Genomic DNA, 23,228 nt, shown 5'->3' with positions numbered 1-23,228 from the left:
TTATACCATAGATGAGATCGTTGAGCCCAAACCTTATTTGAAGGTGATTGGGCCTCGGTGATATTAGTCTTCAATATTGGGCTCGTGCCCAGTAGGTAAATAAATTGTAAGTCCATTGGGTTGGCCCAATTAGGCATATCAGTACTGTATATATATATATCTCAAAATAATCAATCCCTTCCTCATGCCTTGACAGTACATTTTAAGTGGAGCAATTAAAAAGTAAAATATATATAGTTAAATGGTTTTTTTGAAACCGTTGTCCAGAACCTGATCTTTATATGATGGTTTTGAATCCGTCAGTGAAATGTTGTTGTGGTGACATTCAACGTGTTTTTGCACAAGCAACATGAGCGCGGTACCAGTGCGTAGATTATATTTTTGGAGTTTAATCTTTGGGAAACATATTAAATGTTGATCATGCATGTAAAAGTACTCTTAGACTCTCTCATGTATGCATCTAAATATAGGCACTAAGCCGCCACAACATTGTTATCAAAGTGTGACCAAATGAATAGACATGCCTATTCATTAAGAAAACAAATGAAAAATAGGTTTGTTCAAAACTATATATTGAAAGAAAGATGTATAGTTGGATTAATTAAGATATGAATTTCTCATCGATCACCAACTAAATTCTCATTGCACTAGTTGAATGAAAGATACATATATATGTTGTAGTACTGATTCCATTTGAGTCGTCATTGAATCAGAAAAGAGCATGGAGTTAATTTATTTTGGCAATAAAGAGAAAGAGGATTAAAAATTAAGTCAATATATATATATCATGACTTGCACACAAAAATATATAATAAATTTCTTTAGTAAACCCAAACTGTAGATATATATAGATACAGCTTCACGCAAACAATAATTAATACAGCTGATGATGACGATGATGATAAATCAAAGGTTTTGAAATGATTACAAAATAAATAAATACATGACTTGCAGCAATAAAGAATGATAAGAAATCACATATACACATATGTATATAGTTTGAATTGGAGGACTTGATGATACAATCAAAAAGAAAAAGAAAAAAAAGGTATGTAGCAGATGATGAGATGAGATGAGATGAGATGAGATGAGATGGGGTTTATCGATGGATCAGGGCTTTGGCGGCTCTGCAGGTGGTGCAACTTCAACTTTTGGTGGCTCTGCATCAGTTGTGCAAGCAGTAGGCTCCGGCACCACCACCACGGGCGGGGCTTCCACCACAATCTCCTTTTCTTTGACCACAGTAGTACTGGTGCCGCAGCTCTCTTCAGTGGTGGTGGTGGTAGTAGCGTTCTCCTCAGCAGCCTCAACAGGTGGTGGGGCCGGGGCCGGGGCAGCCTCTTCTTTCTTCTCATCCTCTTTCTCCTCAACTACTATAAAGGTAGACACCTTCTCCAACACAAAAAATACTGGACCGGGTATATATCCTACCCCCACCTTCGTACCCGCTTCGCACACAGCCTTCGTTCCCGGAAATTCTATTAATTATATATATTATATATATTGCCGCCACAGAAACAGAACATGATCAATAATTAATTATTATTATAAGACTACTATGATGATGATGATGATGATGATGATGATGATGTGTGAATATAGATAGACATACCGATCTTAGCAAGTTCGTCTAGGAATTTCCCAACTGCCACCGAATGCTTCTTCAGAGCTGCGTCCTTTGGTTCCTTCACCAGACTCTGTTTTTTTTTGATAAATTAATATACCAGACAAGATCATGTAATTATTTAGACCAAATAATAATTAATTTACCTTAATCTCAGTGGAGGAAGCTCCATAGATTTCAATTACTTTGGGTTCAAGCTCCGTCTTTTTGTCTTCAAACTCTTTTGAGTATTGCTCCTGAAAATGAACATGTACGTTCCCATCATCATCATCATCATCATCATCATCATCATCATCATCTTCATCATCATCATATTATTAACCAACCTACCTAATTAGTTTATACTTATTATTATATACCTTAGCTTCATCGAAGGCCTTGCAAGCTTCCGCGGCAGCAACCTTTTTCGGGTTTTCGAAGACTTTCTTGATCTTCGGAAGAACCTTGGACTTCCAGTAATTCACCATATCTAAATCAAATTCAAAATTATATTTTCGTATATAATAAGATAATTAATAATTAATGAAGGAAGGAGATATAGTAGGTAGGTAGCTAGTCCAGATTCAGAACTGAACAGATGAATAAAACATACAAGTGAAAACCAACCTTTCTTGATTATCTGATAGTACTTAGATGGAGAAGAGTAGATAAGAGTATTGGAATAATTGGTTGTTGTTGAATGTATTAATGATGATGATGATCAGTGTTTGTGTGTATATATGTATGTATGTATGTAACTATATTAATGTATCTGTGCTCTCCCAATTTATTTTTATTAACACCCTAAAATATAATAATATATGATGAAACCTGGCTGGCTTCTCTCAACCAGTCAGTCGTCGTGTCACCAACAACAGATAGACACCGAGACACGCCACTTATTTTATTTCATTCAACAAGTTTTTTTTTTTATAATTATTTCATTCAACAAGTTACTAATACATAATTGGGCTTAATTATTATTGACTCCCCATAATTAATTACGCTGATGACCCAGCAGCAGTTGTTAAAGAAATAAATCATGGAGGTCATAACTGTCATCACGTACCTATTGATTAACACAGAAGGATATTATTCGCTATATACGACAGCTGGCAATAGGTGGCAAAGGGACCCATTTTGATGGCGATGCTGATCTGTGACAGGTCCCGAATAATGCAAACAACTCTCTCTCTCTCTCTATCTCTCTCTCGTGGCTTCGCTGGTTCTCACGCCGTCAATTAACGGGTATTTCTCATTCACGCCGTCAAATTTTATATAAAATTATTAGTACCAGTACCAAACCCCACAAACTATATGGATGCTTAATTGCGATTACGTTCATCATTGATCAATTCTCCATTATTAACTGGACTGCACTCCCCATGATCGAAGAAATACGAAAATTCTGTAATCCGTGGCCCAAGTGGAGGTTTAGATTCAGCCCAAGAAGTTCCAATTTTGCTGCCCATTACTAAAAATTAAAAAAAACTAAACTTTGCAGATAATTAAATAATGAAAAATGAATGGAGCAGGAAGTAGAAAAATGGCGATATAGGTACCTGCGAAAGTGAGAAGGGCTATGAATAAGAGGGGAAAGTGCATTCCGGGGAGCTCCATTAGAAGATTCAAAAAAGTTCAAAGCTCGAACAGACAAGGGGCCACTATTTCAACAACGACGCCGTTTATCAGTTCAATTGAATTCCAGAAAACCTATACTCTCGTATAATAGCTTGCAAACCATACTAGAGATGTAAACCACACTAGGCTAACCATGTGTGACAAGCTCGACCTAACGACCGTTGGCAAGGGGATTCGAACTTGGGTCAATTGACCCAAGCTCTCTTGCTCCAACCGCTAGGCCACCCTTGCGGGTTCCGACCCGGTTTTCTGTTCTATGGGTAGTGGTCACGTAGGGAAACTGAAAGGGGTATAAATTCAAGTGTAAAATTCGTTTTGTACCCCTAAATTTATCCTATGTTACACTTATCCATAAAGTATCATTTATAACATTTAACACAATTTAATTTGTATTTTAAATTTTAATTTATTAAAAGAGTTAACTGCAAAAAATCCCCTAAACTTTGAACGTTTTTGCACTTTATCCCCTGAACGGAAAAAAATTGCACGAGCATACCTGAACTTGCTATTCCGTTGCACTGACGACTAAAAAATCTATTTTTGGCTAATTTCTCGCCTGTTTGAGGAGGGGTAAAATCGTGAAATCACAAGGTTTTTATAAAAATGAAAAAAGAAAAAATATTGGCCTTTCCTCTCTCCCTCCCTCTTGCACCTGAACAGCGACAGGAAAAAAAAAACAGGGATGAAGATGAACACCATGAACACCAAACCTCGGTAAATTTTGATCTTCTTTTTCTCCTTGATTTCTTAATTAGGGTCCCAAAATACCTAAACAATTTATGAAATTCATCCTTAAATACCAAAACCCATCAGAAAAGTCCTAAGCACAAACCCACCGCACCAAAAATACCAAATTCCAATAATTCCCAATTTCAATCTCCTCCTCCTCCTTCCCCAACCATCGAACTCACCCCATCAGAATCCATTCGAGACCCAATTACCACCGCCATTTCCAGACCCAAATTCCCTAAGAATTAATTCTAAAGGCTTGGGTAAAAGCTTAGCAGAGATGGGGAGTGGCAGAATTAGAGTTCACTCACAGCACCAATCTCTTCACCGCCACCATCTCCGCCACAAAACCCACCGGCCTCGTCAAAGTTATATGGTGGTTGAAATTGGTGAGTGATTTCATGTTCGAGTCAAAACCCACAATTGGTGGTGGAAATTGGTTGCGTCAAAACCCACCAGCCACCCCCTCTCCGCCGCAAAACCCACAGTTATTGGCGGTGACATGAGAAACGGAAAGAAGATGAAGTTTTCTTTTTCTTTTTCTTTTTTTCTTTTTCTTTATATTTTCATATAGAAAAAACTTCTTTTATTTTTCTTTTTTCATTTATTTATATTTATTAAAAAGAAAAGGAAGAAAATTGGTGTAAAAGGAAAATACTAATTTACCCCAATTATTTTCACGTGTAAGGCACGTGATTTGGATTCCGGCCAATTTTGGCCTAAAATGGACATTTTGGACGTTCGTGTTAAGAATAATAGAGTTAAGGTATGATCGTGCAACTTTTTTCCGTTTAGGGGATAAAGCGCAAAAACGTCCAAAGTTTAGGGGATTTTTTGCAGTTAACCCTTATTAAAATTTCTTCTTTTATTAAAAGGTATAACTAAAATAATAATTAAATTATATAACTAAAAATATACAGTAGAACCTCGATAAAATAATACTCGATAAATTAATAACCTCGCTTAAATAATAAATTTTCCCGGTCCTGACTCGGGGACAACGTGCTAAATTAATAATTCGCTAAATTTATAAGATAATACACATTCGAAAATTTTAAGAAGCCCCATATATTATATAAATTAATAATGCATCAATATAATTCTTAAATTATATGGTACATTACATATTTTTTAGATCTATGAAGGTTTAATATAATATAATTTAATTGTTGCTTGTTTCTTGTTGAAGTTCACATTATCATCAATCTCGTCCCTCACTTTTCTTAAGATGGCTAGAACTTTCGGTATAGTTTTCTCATAACTCAATATAAAACGTTCTTGAATTAAATTAGTGGGTTAGTGTGGTTAAGGGATTAGTGGGGTGGTAGCTAGTTAATTATTATTTACTAGTAGTACACCCGTGCGATGCACGGAGTAGTATTTCTAAAGGTAATTAATAAAATATTTAAATATCTCATCATTAAAAATAGTAATAAAAAATATAAAATAAAATTTAATTAGGAAAATTAAATTGACAAAGAGCTGTATGAATTTAAATCGTCATAATATGAATTGATCGTTAAAGAAATGAAGTATATTGAATAAAACAAAAAATAATAAACTTGCCATACATGTATTCTACAACTCCTGCAATTGACGACATCATTATTTCGTTCTTTAACAAAACTGACTGATATATACGTATATAAAATATAAATACTGAAAAATACATTTCATTTAAATACATTTTGTAGCAATATAAAATTGTCTAAATACTAACATCCATTTACAAATTCGAGCACCGATGCTTCGCCTCTGAAGTCGCTTGTAGAAGTCAAAATTTGGACACTTGCAGCCTCTTGCTCCTTTTCCCTCTTGGCAATGCACCCGCAACAAAATCAAGATTGACCTCCGAGGAAGCCCTGACAAAGAGTTAAACGGGTGAGTTAGGCTTTTTAAGTTTATCAAAATTCTAAGTCATAATAAGATTTAAACCATGACTTGAATCACACTAAATAGAAACAAATATATTCTAATGCAATTACTTGATGCACCTTAAAGAAAACTAAATAACAAATTGTAAGATAAAATTACTAATTGCATATTATAGCTTTTCAAATGTCAAACATTTGTAAAAACATGAATTAAAATCAAACCCATCTTTGTGAAAATCTTAATTGATTCCCAAAATTTGGTTGTAAAGTATTCTCAAAAGTAAATTTGCAAAACTATAAAAAGAGGGGACCACTTACATTATCAGCTCCATATGTTGAGAGGATGATATCATTGAGGGCTATGCTAATTAAAAAAATTCCTCAAACATATAGAATCACAGGCAAAATCGGGATTTTAAGCGAAATCGGAGAGGGGTAGTAAAATCGGAAATGTAAAATCGGATCGTAAAATCGTAAGACTTTACATGTATTGTACAATAAATATATTTAGTACTTACTACTTAGAAAACATCCGTAACACAAATAAAATAAGTCATAATATACATAATATATGTCCTAACAAATATATAACATCCCAAAATTAACAAAACGTGTTTAACATTAATTAAACATAGTCTAACATAAATTGTATTAGGAGATAACTGAAACTGGCAAAAGAGAAGTATTTTCTTCACGTCGTGATAGATTGTTATTTTAGGGCAGGGCTGAGCTTTATATATTCTGGATTATTTGGTAATTGGCTAAAAAAATTTAGTTTAAAAACTGAATTTATGAGGCCAAAATCCAAAATTTCAGCCCAATTCTTGACAATCGCCAAAATCGCACTAAAATTCCGTTTTTAACGATTTTGAACGTGATTTCACACGATTTTAAGGCACCTGCGATTTTAGTGCAATCTTACTCATTTACAGTGTGTAAAATCTTAAAGTCTTACGATTTTACGATTTAGATCTCGATTTTAACTACATTAATCACAAGAGCCCCTTGAGCTTCACTTTTATTTTATAGTAGAGAAATATTCAAATAATAATTAAAACTGAATAGTTTATAACTTGTAAAACGTAATTTGCCTACTGCATTTTGAAAATAAAAGCATCAAAATATTGCCCATCTACAAAGGAAAATGGCGACATCTAAACATTGTGAATATTTAGCCATGTACATAATTGTTGGTCGAAAACCTACACGCAAGTGCACGTATCGTACAAGTAATATAGTGGACTAAAAGTCCGGATATCGAACCCACAGGGAATATTTAATTATCTAATCCTAGACGCTAAATTCTACCAATTATTATCAAGCCCACCATACACAGTCGACTTTAGAGAGAATTAACTAAAATAAATTAAAAAGCAAATTAAAACGACAAAGCAAGAAAGCAAATTAAACACGAAGATTTATCAGAGTAAACGAGCCTAGGATTTTATTCTTCCCCCTATGTGATTATTATTCCCCCAATTCCTTCAATCATGCAAGCAATTAACCCGGATTATTAACCTGAGATGCTAAAATAATCATAACCCGCTTCCGCGTGTATTACGATTCTAATACTCTAGATTCAATTACTATATTCCTATGCAATTAATTCTAGAACACAGCATTAAGCACAAATCTCAATAATGGTTACCTAAGAGATTAACTATATTCCTATGTTAATACCACAAAGGCTCTTCTACCACAGTTCTAATTATTAACCCGATCTTCCGATTCATGCGATTAACAATAACATAAAAGCGCATAAAGTGGCCAGTTTCATGAACTTAATAAAACAAGAAGAAGAAATAATCCGGAATTAAAACTTGCATAAAATCATAGAATTGGGTTCATAAATCCCACATAGGGTTCCAAATAAAATCCTAGAAATAAGAAAATTAGCTACTCATGATTAAAGGATAAACACAAATAAAATAAGTCATAAACGATAAATCTATGCTTAGAGTCTTCGAATTCTTCGTCTTCGTTATTGCTTTGTTGCTCTCCAAATTGCGTAAAAAAAATCCCTAATTGTGTGCTTGGATTGGTCTTATATAGGGTGAAGAACTTGGGGAAGAAGGCAGTTTCCTTGTGCAATTAAAATCCCTTTACTGCGCAACTTCGGGGTATGGGACGGGGGTCCCATAATTTGCACTAAAACTGGGACGGGGTCCGAGCCTTGTTTCTTCAGAATTTTGATATTTTCACTTTTGACCCATATTTTCGCCAAAATTGCATTTTTGACCCCATACTTTTCCAATTCTTCAATTTGTACCTAAAATACAATAAATCAACTTTTTAAGCACCAATTATCATTAAAACACACCAAAAGCCCAAATAAAAAGATACGATAAAGTGTAAAAATACACACTTAACACACCCCCAAACTTGAACTTTTGCTTGTCCTCAAGCAAAATTTACCAATAAGCAAATAACTCAACGATAACATCTCATCACATAGATCAATGACCAACTTCACGTTTTCAGAACTTGTAATTATAATGACAATTCTTAGGCATTTGCAAGCTCAAAATTCAACAACACTTAGTCACTCACCATTACCAAAAACCACAATTCATACAATTGCTTCAAGCATCCAATATTTGCAAATTAAAGATAGAAAGAATTTATACTTACATGCATATGCTTGACTCCAAATACTCACCAAATTATTCTACTCTACTAATATCGAACATTAAGCTATTGGGATCATTGGGGCTTTGTGGCTTTCAATTGTTAGGCTCTTTGGTTCGAGGTAGGAAATATGGGTATGTGTGGCTATTCTTCTTGAATTTAGGTGATTACGCCAAAATTTGAAAGATAGGCGTTTGAAACAATGAATTCACCTCTACGGACTTTAATAAACTCGATTCACAAAAGTTCAAAAGTCTCCACTTTTGCTTTTGAGGCAATGGATCGAGTTTTCAAAAATAATTCAACAACTAGTCCTTATTTCTCCCTTCTAGTCTCTTCTTCTTCTCTTTTTCTCTCTTTCTTTTTTTTTTTTTTTTTTTCGAAGAAGAAGAAGGACCTTATAAAATTTTTGACCGAACTCCAAGGGATAATTTTTAAGAATCACCACCTATTCTACCTTACACATTGGCTAAAAGAAAGAACACCTTTTCTCCGAGGCTCAAATCAAGGTTCTAAGGAATATTTCGATAAAAAGGTCGGCTTGAAAGGCTCAAACGGTTCAAAGAAGGCCCAAATCATATCCCAAATCACTTACTACTCAATACTTCGTATCATAAATTTCCTAAGGTGAGTCTTAAAACCGAACATAGCATGATCTAACACAAATTAATTCCAAATTTAAAATACAAAACATTCAACCAAAGCAATGCACAAAATGTGATTCCTAGCAATAATTCGCTTCTAAGTTCCGTTGAATCGAAAGCTAAACAAACATCAAATCTTTATCACACAAAACAAGCAATTCATCATCAAACATTGATCATCTCTCATCATCATAACTCATCGATGCATTCGACTCACAATTTTTTTTTTTTTTTTTTTTTTTAAATTCCGGAAAAATGAGAAAAGCAATAAAAACGAAAAAAAACCTAATGCATGCAAACTAAAACACATAAGCACAAAAACATGTTTTTCACCCCCAAACTTAAACTTTTCATTGCCCTCAATGAAATTAGCACAAAGTTTAAGGATAGAAAACACCTGATTTAGTCGGAGTCGATGTGATCGGGGTGCTCCTCCCTAGCTCTCTCACGCTCGTCCTCATTGGGCGGTGGCACTTTTCTTTCCCTTTCCCTTCCCTTTGGAAGATGATGCTTCGCTCGTGCGGCCTCGTTTGTTGGATGACATAGTTGGGAGAGAGGTTGGAATAGATTCGGTGAGAATTGGTTAACAATCGAACTCAAAACTTGGTTGGAGCAAATTGTCGAACACCTTGTGGGCGTGCCTTGAAAGAGTAGATTTTGGGGAATTTGGTTCGATTCTCTAGCCTCCATTTGTGTGTGGGAGTTCGAGAGAAGGAAATAGGAGGGTTTAGGAAATAATGGGGGAAAAATCGAATTTTTTAAAGTTAAAACGCCCCAAAAATAGTCGGACGGCCGTCCCGGGTTTTGTGCTTATTTTCGGACGGCCGTCCGAGATGTTTCTCTCGTTACTGGTTTTGGGACGGCCGTCCCACATTTACACCTATTTTTGGGACGGCCGTCCCACAGGCAGTGGTGCAATTTTTTTTTTTTTTTTTTTTTTTTTTTTTTTTTTTTTTTTTTACGGACGGCCGACTCGACCCTCGATCACGTTTTCGACCCTGAAAAGTAAAATTCAAATAGTGAATTAGAATGCATGCTTATGACAATAAAAAAAACGAAACGAAAAATTAACGAAAACTACGAAAAACAATAAAGCTCGGGTTGCCTCCCGAGAAGCGCTAAGTTTAAAGTCTTCAGCCGGACATTTCTTTCTTAAAATTGTTAAGTCCAATCCAAAGCCTTGTAGATTGCGCATCCATCCATGAGCTTTGTCACTTCAATTGCAACCGATACAGGGATAGGATTGCAATATGTCAGGGTCCACCATAGCTTGTAGTCTTTCTTAGTTGTAATCAATCGGTACGAAGCCAAGTTGGGATCTTCATCACCCGCTCCCTCAAATCGGTACACAAAAACCTCACGTCCGCGTATAACCTCCACTTCAAACACATTCGCCTTCTTATCAACCTCTATTGATGCCTTCAAAGCCACGTCAGGAATAACAATAAGATCATCAATTTGAATATTTGCACTAACCACATCCATCTCCTTCTTCTCTTGTTCCGAGACATCTTTGGAGTTGAGCTCGATTTCATTGTCTGATTCATCATCTTCAAGTGTCTTCGTAATTTCTTTTTCCCTCTCATCGACACTATTTTCTAGGTCTAAAGGATTTTTCTCATCACAAGTTTCAGACGAATTTTCTTTGTTGCAACCATTCTCGACATTGTCTGAAATATTTTCAAGAGACCTCTTGAGCTTCATCTCTTCCAACATTATTTCAAGTCTTCGGATAGATGCTTGAGTGGATTTCATAAAATCTTCAAGGATGGATTTCCTATAACACTCCTCAACAGTGGGTTCTCGTGGCTTGTTGGTGTATGTGTTCCAATAACCGCCGTTTGTGTTATCTATGAAATTATTCGCTTTCGGTGCATACCAACATTGGTTAGTGTAATGATCTCCACCACATATTGAACAAAGTGACGGCATATTATAGCTATTTTGGAGGTATTCGCCAGACGGAAGCCATTCATATCCCGTTTGAGGTGCGCGGAAATTGTAACCTGACATGTAACCAAAGAAAAAAAAATATATATTAAAAAAAAAAATCAAAACGAAAAGATAAAAAAAAAAAAAAAATAATAATTTGGGTGAATCGTGAAAATTGTTCAAATTTAGAGCTAGAATAAAATAAATAATTAAAATATTCCCCGGCAACGGCGCCAAAAACTTGTTCGGCGAAAACCTACACGCAAGTGCACGTATCGTACAAGTAATATAGTGGACTAAAAGTCCGGATATCGAACCCACAGGGAATATTTAATTATCTAATCCTAGACGCTAAATTCTACCAATTATTATCAAGCCCACCCTACACAGTCGACTTTAGAGAGAATTAACTAAAATAAATTAAAAGGCAAATTAAAACGACAAAGCAAGAAAGCAAATTAAACACGAAGATTTATCAGAGTAAACGAGCCTAGGATTTTATTTTTCCCCCTATGTGATTATTATTCCCCCAATTCCTTCAATCATGCAAGCAATTAACCCGGATTATTAACCTGAGATGCTAAAATAATCATAACCCGCTTCCGCGTGTATTACGATTCTAATACTCTAGATTCAATTACTATATTCCTATGCAATTAATTCTAGAACACAGCATTAAGCACAAATCTCAATAATGGTTACCTAAGAGATTAACTATATTCCTATGTTAATACTACAAAGGCTCTTCTACTACAGTTCTAATTATTAACCCGATCTTCCGATTCATGCGATTAACAATAACATAAAAGCGCATAAAGTGGCCAGTTTCATGAACTTAATAAAACAAGAAGAAGAAATAATCCGGAATTAAAACTTGCATAAAATCATAGAATTGGGTTCATAAATCCCACATAGGGTTCCAAATAAAATCCTAGAAATAAGAAAATTAGCTACTCATGATTAAAGGATAAACACAAATAAAATAAGTCATAAACGATAAATCTATGCTTAGAGTCTTCGAATTCTTCGTCTTCGTTATTGCTTTGTTGCTCTCCAAATTGCGTAAAAAAAATCCCTAATTGTGTGCTTGGATTGGTCTTATATAGGGTGAAGAACTTGGGGAAGAAGGCAGTTTCCTTGTGCAATTAAAATCCCTTTACTGCGCAACTTCGGGGTATGGGACGGGGGTCCCATAATTTGCACTAAAACTGGGACGGGGTCCGAGCCTTGTTTCTTCAGAATTTTGATATTTTCACTTTTGACCCATATTTTCGCCAAAATTGCATTTTTGACCCCATACTTTTCCAATTCTTCAATTTGTACCTAAAATACAATAAATCAACTTTTTAAGCACCAATTATCATTAAAACACACCAAAAGCCCAAATAAAAAGATACGATAAAGTGTAAAAATACACACTTAACAATAATCCTCGAGCAATCAATTTGTACCTGATCCCGGTCCACGTCCGTAACACAGCGAATCCCAATTCCTGTTTCTGGAGAAGACCTTATTTGCTCAGATGGAGACTAAAATAGGGTTCAACATATTTTGATCAAGAAATAAATTCCATCAACAAAAGCGTATAACTCTAGCAATGAAAACATTAAAACAATATTTGAATATTAAAATTGACAAATTCGAGCATTATGTAGAACCAATATTTGAAATTGTTTAAGCATAAATTGGAATACAATATGCATGGAAAATAAACTGTATTTGAAGTGAATAAATAACAATACCATAGGTTATTACAGAGAAGGATATGGAGATACAACGGGGGAAAAAATCCATTACCCTCCAAGGCTTCGTCCAGAACAATCTTGCTAAAATAATAAAAAAAAATGTCATCAATTATACGAAAATATGCAGAGCAAATAAATGGATTCTGAAGTGAAAATAATTCACAATAACTTGGGCTGTTTCAGAGAAGGAGACAGAGAGATAAGGGGAAAAAATACAAATATCCTCCAAGGCTTCCACCAAAACAAAAACCAATTGTTCATCCGAGAATAACTAAAAACATAAATTAAATGGGGAAAAACATTTGAGACAAAAACATGGTGAAAGAGAACTAAGAAATGCTACAGATATCGAAAGATATCTGGAGTTAAAGGGAATTGAAAAAAATGGTACATATATCTTACACTTGTAAAAATGATCATAATCTAAAAAAAAAAAAAAACCACATTCTGCAGAACGGAAATCTCAAATTGAACAGAATAAGAAGCCCATTGCAAGAATAGGGAAAATTTATGAACAAACCTAAAACATAATGAGAAATTTTTCAAAATCCATTAGAGTGAATACGTCTTGGTCTTGAACCTTACAACTAAAATTCACAATTTTCTGAAATAAGCAACAAAATCATATCATAATTTACTCAATGAAAATTGAAGTAAACATGGAGGACTGGGTAACAAATAGCTCGTAAATCTGACCTAAATCGGCATCTTCAGCGTGGCGGAGGCGTTGGAGCAGATTCAGCGAGGCGGTGCGTCCGCCTTGGGAGGAGAAGAATGGTTGAGAGGAATAAAAAACGTTTGGTGGCGATGGAGAGCAGCGGTTTGAAGAAATGTAAAACCCTTACTTCTGGGCAGTTGAAATTTACAAAAAAATAAAACTTCCATAGAAAAAAGACAAAAAATACCGTAGGCTAACAAATAATTACAAAAACTGCCCTTAGGGTTTCTAAACCTAAAAATAGCCACGTGTCAACAAATGAAAAACATAGATTGTCGGTTTGAAGAAAATATAAAACCCTTACTTCTGGGCAGTTGAAATTTACAAAAAAATAAAACTTCCATAGAAAAAAGACAAAAAAGACCGTAGGCTAACAAATAATTACAAAAACTGCCCTTAGGGTTTCTAAACCTAAAAATAGCCACGTGTCAACAAATGAAAGACATAGATTGTCTTTTTACAAAAACTGCCCTTAGGGTTTCTAAACCTAAAAATAGCCACGTGTCAACAAATGAAAGACATAGATTGTCTTTTTATATATATATATAGATGAGTATTATAAATAGGGTAATTAGAATGTTACGTATTATGAAGTTTAAGAATCAATTAATCTCCCTTTGTCTTCTCTTAATTCCCGTCTCTAATTCTTCTCCTAATTCTAATTCTCCTAATTCATATCTCTCGATTTCTTCTTAATTCTCGAACTATGTTTCTTTACTCAAATTACCACGTAACACTATAAGAGCTTCCGTTTGTGAAACGGGCTCTATAGTGCATTGAACTAATAGTACAATGAATAATATACACGTAAAAAAACTTAAAAAAATGTATTTATTAAAAATAATAATAAAAGTAACACTAGGCCAAAACAGCTCACTTGCGACGTTTTTTTTGGAGACGATTATGGAATCGTCGCTAGTTAGCGACCATTTTGACTAACAAACGTCGCAAGATATCGGAAAATAAGATTTCGATGGAATATCTCGCGACGATAAAAGAAATCGTCGCCAGTTTGCGACTAATCTTAACAAACCGTCGCAAAGTGAAAAAAAAAGATAATAAAGCACTCTCGTAGCGACGTTTGTATATTACGTATACGTTGAATATTACGTATACGTCGCTAGTGCAATTGTGAAAAGAAAAAAATATTGGTTTGGCGACGAATAAGGATAAACGTAGCGTAATAAAGAGGAAATAATAAATTACGTATATTACGTATACGTCGAATATTATTTTTTGCAATTTATTTTTTTACCTTAGCGACGAATATTACGTATACGTCGCTAGTGCAATTGTGAAAAGAAAAAATTATTGGTTTGGCGACGAATAAGGATAAACGTAGCGTAATAAAGAGGAAATAATAAATTATATTTATTTGTAGCGACGAATAAAGTGGATTCGTCGCAAGACAAATACTTTTTTAAAAGAATTATATTTATTATTGGCGACGATAGTGTCTTAATCGTCGCCAAAATAATTATAGAAAAAATCTCGCTTTTCTATAGCGACGTTTCTTACAGAAACCTCGCAAGTCTAATTAATTTTTTTTTGGTTAGCGACGAAAGGCCTGAAAACGTCGCTACAAGATTCGTTTGAAATCTTTTTTGGCGACGATTTTATAGGAATCGTCGCAAAAAAATGAATTTGAAGTCAGGCCCTAATCCCCTTTTCCCCATTTCTATGAATATTTGTGACAATGACAAACAAGGCAATGAAGTGCGACCTAAGTACAGAACGCTTAGTTATGATGAAATGGAAAAGGCGCACACCTATTGTCTTTTTAACTCATATGAAGTTCAACCTTACATTGAGTAAGTGACTTGCTAATATTTTGAGTTACTACTATCTTCAATTGATTTCCACTTAAAAAATTACACAAATCCTTTTAGGGGGCATTTCGAGACCATTAAGAATAAAATCTCGACAAGTGACCATGCATACCAATGGCGCATTCAGCAATTACAAGAAAAAGAATTTCGTCATTGGTTTCAATCCTATGTAAGTGTTTGATTTGACTTGAACTTCCTTTGCAAATTGTTTTGAACAAAGTAGTAATAATTAATTGATAACGAAATAGGTGCAAGGAAAAAGTGAATTGTCTGAAGATCTGAAAGCCTTAGCTTGTTCACCTCAATTTAGAGTGAAGACTTTAAAGAGATTTAAAGTGCAAGGATTTATGTTCCGCACAAAATCATCTGAAGAGTCTCTTTTAACTCAAAATAGTGGTGTTTTTGTCAAAGCAAAGACTACTAGTTTCGCAAGCTCAAAGGATAAATCTCCGAAAGAAGAAGATGTAGGGTACTACGGCGTAATAAAAGACATCATTGAACTTTCATTCGCTGTAGGTACAAAAAAGGTGGTTTTGTTCGAGTGTGATTGGGCTAATATTCGCATGAATAAGACGGATGGTTTGGGATTTACACTTGTGAACTTAACAAAACCAGATATAAAAACAAGTCCTTTTGTTATGCCATGTCAAGTATTGCAAGCATTCTACGTTGAGGATCCGCAAGATAAACCATGGAAAGTTCCTATTGTTATTAAACCAAGGGACAACTTTGCCTTGAGTCCTGATGATCCTACTGCAGTTGAAGATGAATGCTATGAGATACTTCCTATAAACCATGACATAAATATTATAGATGATATGGAAGAGTGAGGGATTATTTTGTTGATTAAATGTTAGTTGATTGTAATTTACTTGTAATATACTTTTGTTTATGTGATCATTTTATTTTTTTTATTATAATTTACTTGTTATATAAATTATGTTTCATATTTATTGCCATATATAATGCATGTTATAAGTATTGTGTTCATTTTATTTTTGTCTATGTATATCTTATTTCTTTTCTCAGGCGAGCGATGTCGGAGGAAGATATTTCTGTTGATCATATAGGTACCGAGTCTACAGGTACTGACGTGGTTGATTTGGAGTTTGACGACAAGGATATTCCCGTTGCACCTGGGAGGTACAAGTTGGCGGTGGCTATTAGTAACGAGGTTACGCATTGGGATAATTTTGATTCATGTATTTCTTGGCCTAACCACAAAAAAATGGGCCGTGTCGAGGGACTGTGGAAAGCGTTTAAGGTATTTGTATGTAATTTTTATTTTATTTAAGTTATTTAATTTTATGTTTCATTTCAATTGTATATATTTTTATTTTATTTAGGAAACTAGGAAACTTCCTGAAAATGAGGCTACAAAAAAATGGTTCAATGAGACTGCTAACGGTCGTTGGAAAGATGCTAAAACTAAACGATTGAAGGCAGTCTTTGATAGAGCTCCAGGGCCACATTAGTCGGGTTGCCAGTGGTTGGACGTACAGTATCCTGCGACCGTCTCACACGAAATTCCCCACCTGCCCGTAAGTTGATGCTCGATTGCTTGGGGGAGTACCCAGAAGACGTGGATAAGAGAAAAGCCGTGAAGCTAGAGTGGTTGAAGGCCAAATTTTGTAAGATGACCGGGAGAGACAGTGTACTGAAGAGGACTTACGCCATTCGGGCGTATTTGTTATTCCTGTTGGGGTCTACCATATTGTGCGACAAGACCGGCAATATGGTGAGCGTGGAGTATCTAAATCTCGTCCGAGATTTAGATAGTGTCGGGGAGTACGCTTGGGGCACTGCATGTCTTTGCAGGTTGTATGAGGAGTTATCGTTAGCCTCGGAAAATTCAACAAACTCGATAGCTGGCTGGCTGACGCTCTTCCAATCATGGATTTACGAGCACTTTCCATATTTGGTGGGTGTCACATTGAAGACGGGGTACATGGGGCCATTAGCCAGCCGATGGGAACCTCTGTCAAAGACTGCTTCTACGCCAGAGCGAGCCGTATACTTGAGATCTCGGTTAGATGACCTCATACCCGAGCAGGTAAAATATATTTAATATTAATTTGTTAATACCACTTGTGGAAAGTTTCTAAATGTTTGTAATCAGGTTATATGGTCACCATACACGGCTCTTCGTGACCGCTTCCCCATCTCGACTCTGCTTGGTTCAGTGGGATGATATGCTGCATGGACCACTACGAGGCATATCATCCGGACAGAGTGTTGAGGCAGTTCAATCGGGTCCAACTTATTCCGGGTCGCCCGTACATGTCAAAGGCGATGTACAAAAAACTCACTAACAAAGGGCAACCTGTCCAATACTCGGTATTCGTCGCATATGGCGAACGATTCTCCGATCGTTGGGAGGAGTTCTATTTGGACGAGGAGTCAAGGTCCGTGGAAGTTGAACTCGGGGAGGCGGACACTTTGCCGACATGGATTGGTTCCGGTCGCGATGCTTGTTGCAGTTGAGTACTAATGAAGTCCATGCACCTCGACCCCAGACGTCTCGACCTCGACCAAGTGGTCCTGATAGCAAGGCCCAAGTTTTGCAAATTCTCGAGTTGGTGAAGGGTACACTTAGCGAGGTACGGGGACTTGCGCCTTCCGACGCCAAATGTGGGGGACACTAAATAACATTGTCAGATTGATCGAGCCGGATGACCCACCACCACCTGGTCCTAGCTCGTCGAATGCCCCACCACCACCTCCTCCTACCACGTCAGAAGAAGGACGACCACCTGTCAAACGCGTCTTCACTAGGAAGAAAAAAACACAGGATTAGGCTTGTGTGTTTTGAATAGTTTTTGTTATTCTTTTTCCCCGACCATAACACGTATTTCATGGTTGAACCCAAGAAACATACATCATCTTCAAACTGTGAAATCTGTAAAGAAAGACTAGACTTCTTCTCTTCAAACACGCCTTTTGCGTTTCAATTAGCTTAGCTATTTCGTTTTCTGCTGATTTCGGTTTGGAGAATTCTCCCAATTTCAACTCTATGGTAGGGGTGTTCACACGGTAAAACCATACCGTACCGTACTTCAAAATTTTGTACCGTTTATCGAACTGAACTATTCGGTTAGGTACGAGTTTTTACCGAAATATTCGGTATTGTACGTTTCGGTACCAGTAAAACCGAAATATATTTTCTTATTTTGGAAAAGGTAAAAAAACAATTCAAACAAAATAATTCTTGAATTTGACATTCAAATTCCAATAATCGATCCTAAAAACAAAAAGATAATTATCAATATAAGTTAATTTGTAAATAATGGAATAAATTATCAATCTATAAGTATTTTATATTTTTGTAAAAACTTAAAGGATTTAAATTAAAAGAACAAAAATAAATATATATTAAATAATCCGGTGTTCGGTACGGTATGGTACCGGGAATCAATACCTTATACCATACCGGAATCCGGAATTCAAAAAAAAAATTACCGAATACTGAACCGAATTTTCGGTTCGGCGGCTCGGTCGGTTTACCGACCGAGTGAACAGCCCTACTGTACGGTGTCTTTCTCATGTTGTACCTGGACATTAATGATTCTCAGTCTTCAGTACTCCTCTCTCTCCCAGTGCAGAAGCTCTCTCTACATTCATGGCTTTCAATTTATTTCTCAGTTCAGCTTGTGGCTTTTGTGAGCCCTCCAGTTCTATTTTCAGATCACCATTTTCTGTTCTATATTTCAGCTTCAGCATGTTCAATGTCCCTGCCAAACTCACTTGATTCATGCGTGCTTAGCATTGCCGTTGAAAATCGCCTCACATGGTCAATTTTTGGGCACCGTGCAAGAAACTAACAAGTTGACGTGCAAAAAAAAATTTGTTCGGGTAACAAAGTGCTTTTTACTCTAAAAAATATTATTCCAAAATCAAAAATATTCAGATCGGAATGGACGAAAAAGAATTGCAAAGTGCATCACTATGACTCTTCTGTGATAATTTTTTTATTTACATTTTAACGAGTATAATGTGAGAAAAAGGTTTCTTGCAAGATCACACCTGCTTACAAGTTCCATCTACTCGTTTCATTTAGTACAAAATACTGTAAACGGAGAAAACCGACATTTACAATGTAGAAGAATTACAAGTTCTTAGACAATCAAAATGTGACTGTTTGTAACGCCAAAAAATGAATCTGCAGCAGCATTGGCTAAACAATTCCACTATTTAATTACATCCCAATGTCTTGATTCTCCGTCCCCACAAACTGCAACAAACAAACAAACTTAATATTAACTTGTCCCGGTTTGATATTCTCAACATTGTGGCAGCATGTCTAGGAAAGAACCTCGGAGAAAACAAATAACATTTTCTGTAACAAAAAAATAGCGCATATGGTTGCAAATAAATTAATTAGCTTAGAGAAAAGCCTTACAAAATTATGTAGTTTGCAAAGGATTCAGAGATCAACACCCTCATCAAGGCCTTTTGAGTTAATCATCACATTGGAATCTATCTGTTTATCAAACTTGCGTTTCCTCCGACCTTCAAATTCTTCAAATCCTTCCATCTGAATTTAGGAGACAAAGAAGGGGATAATGGTGTGCTTTTAGACTAAAAATGATTGTTCGATACTGTATAATTTACGTGCAAAAAACGAAAAACGAAAAACGAAAAACGAAAGACGAAAGACGAAAGATGTACCTGCTGAAAATAATCCATAGAAATGGGATTGCCATGGAGGGATATACTCTGCAGACTTTTGCAATCTTTCAATAAGTTCGGAGGTATCTGTTATTAAACATCAATGCATTCAGTGGTGAAGGAAAAAGACATTCAGACGAATATGCAGTGATACTGCTTGCTTCTGAAGCTAAATGAAAAGCAACTATGAGGAACAACCTTAAACTAATAGAACATAAATCAAAAAGTAGCTAATGGAAATTCAAGAAATATCAGCAACGGAGGTCTGAGGGATGACAAGTGTGAAAAGAATCTTCAGGAGATGCTTATAAATTAGGCAGTAATCATAAAAAATAATGCTTGTCCACCACTATCATAACTCATCTTATGTTGTATAGAATAGATAATTCTATGGCCAACCAAACCATCAACAGTTTTAACTCGCTTCAATTAAAATTCAAATTTTCATCAGTCAATGCACCATAATTCGTTCAAATACTTTGTGAGGCCGCCTCACTCTTTAGAAGGTGCCATCAATTACCCAAATCCATTTATAACAAGTAAGTAAATCAGCAAACTGGAATATCAAATTCTCAAGATTGAAGATTTTTTTTTTCTTTCAATAGAATGACAAAAAAAGAAAAAAGAAAAAAAAGATCTCAAGTATAGCAACATAAGCTAGCGATTAATTTCCTAGTAATTGCCAATAAAGATTTGCAAGAATAAATCCACGCTACATTGTCTAAATAGAAATATCTCCAATAGACTCTCCATCTCCTCACATATACATATACTTTGGTAGAATCGACAGATTTCACGAGCAACTGAAGACTTGAAAATAAAAAAGTAAAAATCACTACTCCCTGAAATTAAATTTTTTTATTTTTATAATCATTTAAGAATTATAAAACGCATTAAAGAGACTGGTATCAGATGACAAGAAGTCTAGATGAGAGTAAAACCTGCTTCACATTGTTATTGTCTAAGCAGAGTGACTTTAGATGAACCAGATTGCAAACTGATGATGGAAGCTCTTCGATAGAATTTTCTGCACAGAATATTCAGAATACAGATTACAGAGTGACAAAGGGAAAGCTAAGATAAAAGAAATGATTAACATCACCTAAATATAAATCAAAGAAAAAACAAAAATTGCATACTGAGGCCCGATGAATGGTGTAGATAATTTTCAAATAACAAAGAAAGCGGTTTTCCTGGTGACAAAGATCAATGTAGTATTTATAGCGAACAGCAGTCGATTTCCTGTAAATAAATATTAATGCCTCTCTGCTGCTTATTCGGTCCTTAACCAAAAAGCGTTGATCAAATATAACATTAAGATCTTCCTAATGAAACTACCAAGTTACTCCTCATGCTACTATTGAAGATTATGAGGTAATGGAACTGTTTAAAAAAAACAATCCACATAGTCCTTGTTTTGGAATTAGTATTAGACATGAGATAGACAATGTAATCAAATTAGGATTAAAAATAGGCCCGGATTTTAATCAAGCATATGAAAGATGTTTAGCTCAAATGCAACCCTATGATTACACACAATGCTAACAAATATTACACAATACAAGGATTGTACAAGTACAAAACCCAATCATAGGACATTACATCCTGCTTCAAAAAGTTATGAATCTGAAAGAGCAGGTCATAGGACAGTCAGATGAAAACGTCCTCTTCATTCAGGTCACATGACTTTATAATCTACTATGTTGTTAATCAGAATTAAGACAGATAACAATTGCATTCTTACGGTTCTTAGGTTTCTTCAGTAAACTTGATAATACCAAACTATATATAAATATACAAACACAAGCGGTGGAAAAAAAAGATGTATCACTGGACAATCATACACTTGCAGTGCGAAATAACCGGCCAACTAAACTTCAAAAACCAAAGGAAGAATCTACTAACCCACCTAAATTTAGACGCAAAATAAATGGTGAAACTACTATTCCCAAAAAGGAAGAATTTGCAAAAAATAAAGTGATAACTGAGACAAAGAAAAGATCTGAACGTACGTACCATTAGCTTGAATTTCCTCCAAAGAGAAGCAACTACCGATTGACTCTGGAAGAGACTTTATTTTGTTGTTTGACACATTTAACAGAACCAACTGCAAACCCAATTTCAAATGGCTTCATCAACTTAACTAATGGAGTATGATACAGAATATGATGGACGTCAAAATAATAGATCCAAAGCCCATTACAGCAACGTATTCTAAAATCACCCAATCACTTGATGGAGCATTTTGACACACTAAGTCGCATAATCAGCACAATAACATACTTCTTTATGATTTTCAATTTCAATTATATATGTGACGAATTTACATCTTCAGTTTCGAGGTGTTAAAGTGCCCTGTCATGCATTATCCAACATATTTTATATTAAATAAAGATACACGTGGCATTACTTTCACTAAATTTTTATTTACAGATTTTACTACGCAGTTTTAGCTAGATGTTCGGGTTTCGGGTTTCGGGTTTCGGGTTTTCGGGTTTCGGGTTTCGGGTTTTCGGGTTTCGGGTTTCGGGTTTCGGGTTTCGGGTTTCGGGTTTCGGGTTTCGGGTTTTCGGGTTTCGGGTTTTCGGGTTTCGGGTTTCGGGTTTTCGGGTTTTCGGGTTTTCGGGTTTTCGGGTTTCGGGTTTCGGGTTTCGGGTTTCGGGTTTTCGGGTTTCGGGTTTCGGGTTTTCGGGTTTCGGGTTTCGGGTTTTCGGGTTTTCGGGTTTCGGGTTTTCGGGTTGGGTTTTCGGGTTTCGGGTTTCGGGTTTCGGGTTTTCGGGTTTTCGGGTTTCGGGTTTCGGGTTTCGGGTTTTCGGGTTTTCGGGTTTGGGGTTTCGGGTTTCGGGTTTCGGGTTTTCGGGTTTCGGGTTTTCGGGTTTTCGGGTTTTCGGGTTTTCGGGTTTCGGGTTTTCGGGTTTCGGGTTTCGGGTTTTCGGGTTTCGGGTTTTCGGGTTTCGGGTTTCGGGTTTCGGGTTTTCGGGTTTCGGGTTTTCGGGTTTCGGGTTTTCGGGTTTTCGGGTTTCGGGTTTTCGGGTTTTCGGGTTTCGGGTTTTCGGGTTTTCGGGTTTCGGGTTTTCGGGTTTTCGGGTTTCGGGTTTTCGGGTTTTCGGGTTTTCGGGTTTTCGGGTTTCGGGTTTCGGGTTTTCGGGTTGTCGGGTTTTCGGGTTTCGGGTTTCGGGTTTCGGGTTTCGGGTTTCGGGTTTCGGGTTTTCGGGTT

At 35.9% G+C, this 23,228-nt stretch overlaps 2 protein-coding genes and 1 long non-coding RNA gene across 4 annotated transcripts; all 3 read right to left on the bottom strand.

Annotated features, from left to right (window-relative positions):
- Positions 1-792: 792 nt before the first annotated feature.
- On the bottom strand, positions 793-2,661 carry PCAP1 (plasma-membrane associated cation-binding protein 1). Its single transcript, XM_088827037.1, has 5 exons — positions 2,231-2,661; positions 1,984-2,093; positions 1,771-1,860; positions 1,613-1,697; positions 793-1,478 (listed from the first exon to the last, which is right to left on the bottom strand). The coding sequence occupies exons 2-5, from the start codon at positions 2,089-2,091 to the stop codon at positions 1,111-1,113; spliced, it is 651 nt and encodes a 216-aa protein (XP_088683163.1). The 5' UTR covers positions 2,092-2,093; positions 2,231-2,661; the 3' UTR covers positions 793-1,110.
- A 9,247-nt stretch (positions 2,662-11,908) lies between these two features.
- Positions 11,909-13,646, bottom strand: LOC148766132 (uncharacterized). 2 transcript variants are annotated; one of them, XR_016034786.1, is made up of 4 exons: positions 13,493-13,646; positions 12,794-12,877; positions 12,503-12,580; positions 11,909-12,374 (listed from the first exon to the last, which is right to left on the bottom strand). It is a non-coding gene; the product is annotated as an uncharacterized LOC148766132 (long non-coding RNA). The 2 variants fall into 2 exon arrangements; XR_016034787.1 differs by having other exon boundaries at positions 12,503-12,549.
- A 5,625-nt stretch (positions 13,647-19,271) lies between these two features.
- Positions 19,272-22,140, bottom strand: LOC105967338 (uncharacterized; the record flags this gene model as incomplete). The annotated part of the gene is made up of 5 exons (XM_088826710.1): positions 19,272-19,574; positions 19,743-19,877; positions 20,012-20,098; positions 20,953-21,038; positions 22,028-22,140. Coding segments are annotated over 4 exons (397 nt in total), but the record flags the coding sequence as incomplete, so codon positions are not given.
- Between the last annotated feature and the right edge of the window lie 1,088 nt (positions 22,141-23,228).

Source organism: Erythranthe guttata, chromosome 12 (genome assembly GCF_056151865.1).
Source record: "Erythranthe guttata isolate IM_541 chromosome 12, IM_541, whole genome shotgun sequence".
NCBI lineage: Eukaryota > Viridiplantae > Streptophyta > Magnoliopsida > Lamiales > Phrymaceae > Erythranthe > Erythranthe guttata.
Note: the sequence above shows the minus strand (reverse complement) of the source record. Positions and strands in the feature narration are given on the sequence as shown.

What these genes read in the sequence shown, in the direction of transcription:
- PCAP1 (XM_088827037.1), bottom strand. Translation starts at nt 2,091, where the DNA reads ATGGTGAATTACTGGAAGTCCAAGGTTCTTCCGAAGATCAAGAAAGTC. An exon ending in AGGCCTTCGATGAAGCTAAG is followed by an intron (nt 1,861 to 1,983) that starts GTATATAATAAT and finishes GTTCATTTTCAG; the next exon opens with GAGCAATACTCAAAAGAGTT. An exon ending in AGACGAACTTGCTAAGATCG is followed by an intron (nt 1,479 to 1,612) that starts GTATGTCTATCT and finishes TATAATTAATAG; the next exon opens with AATTTCCGGGAACGAAGGCT.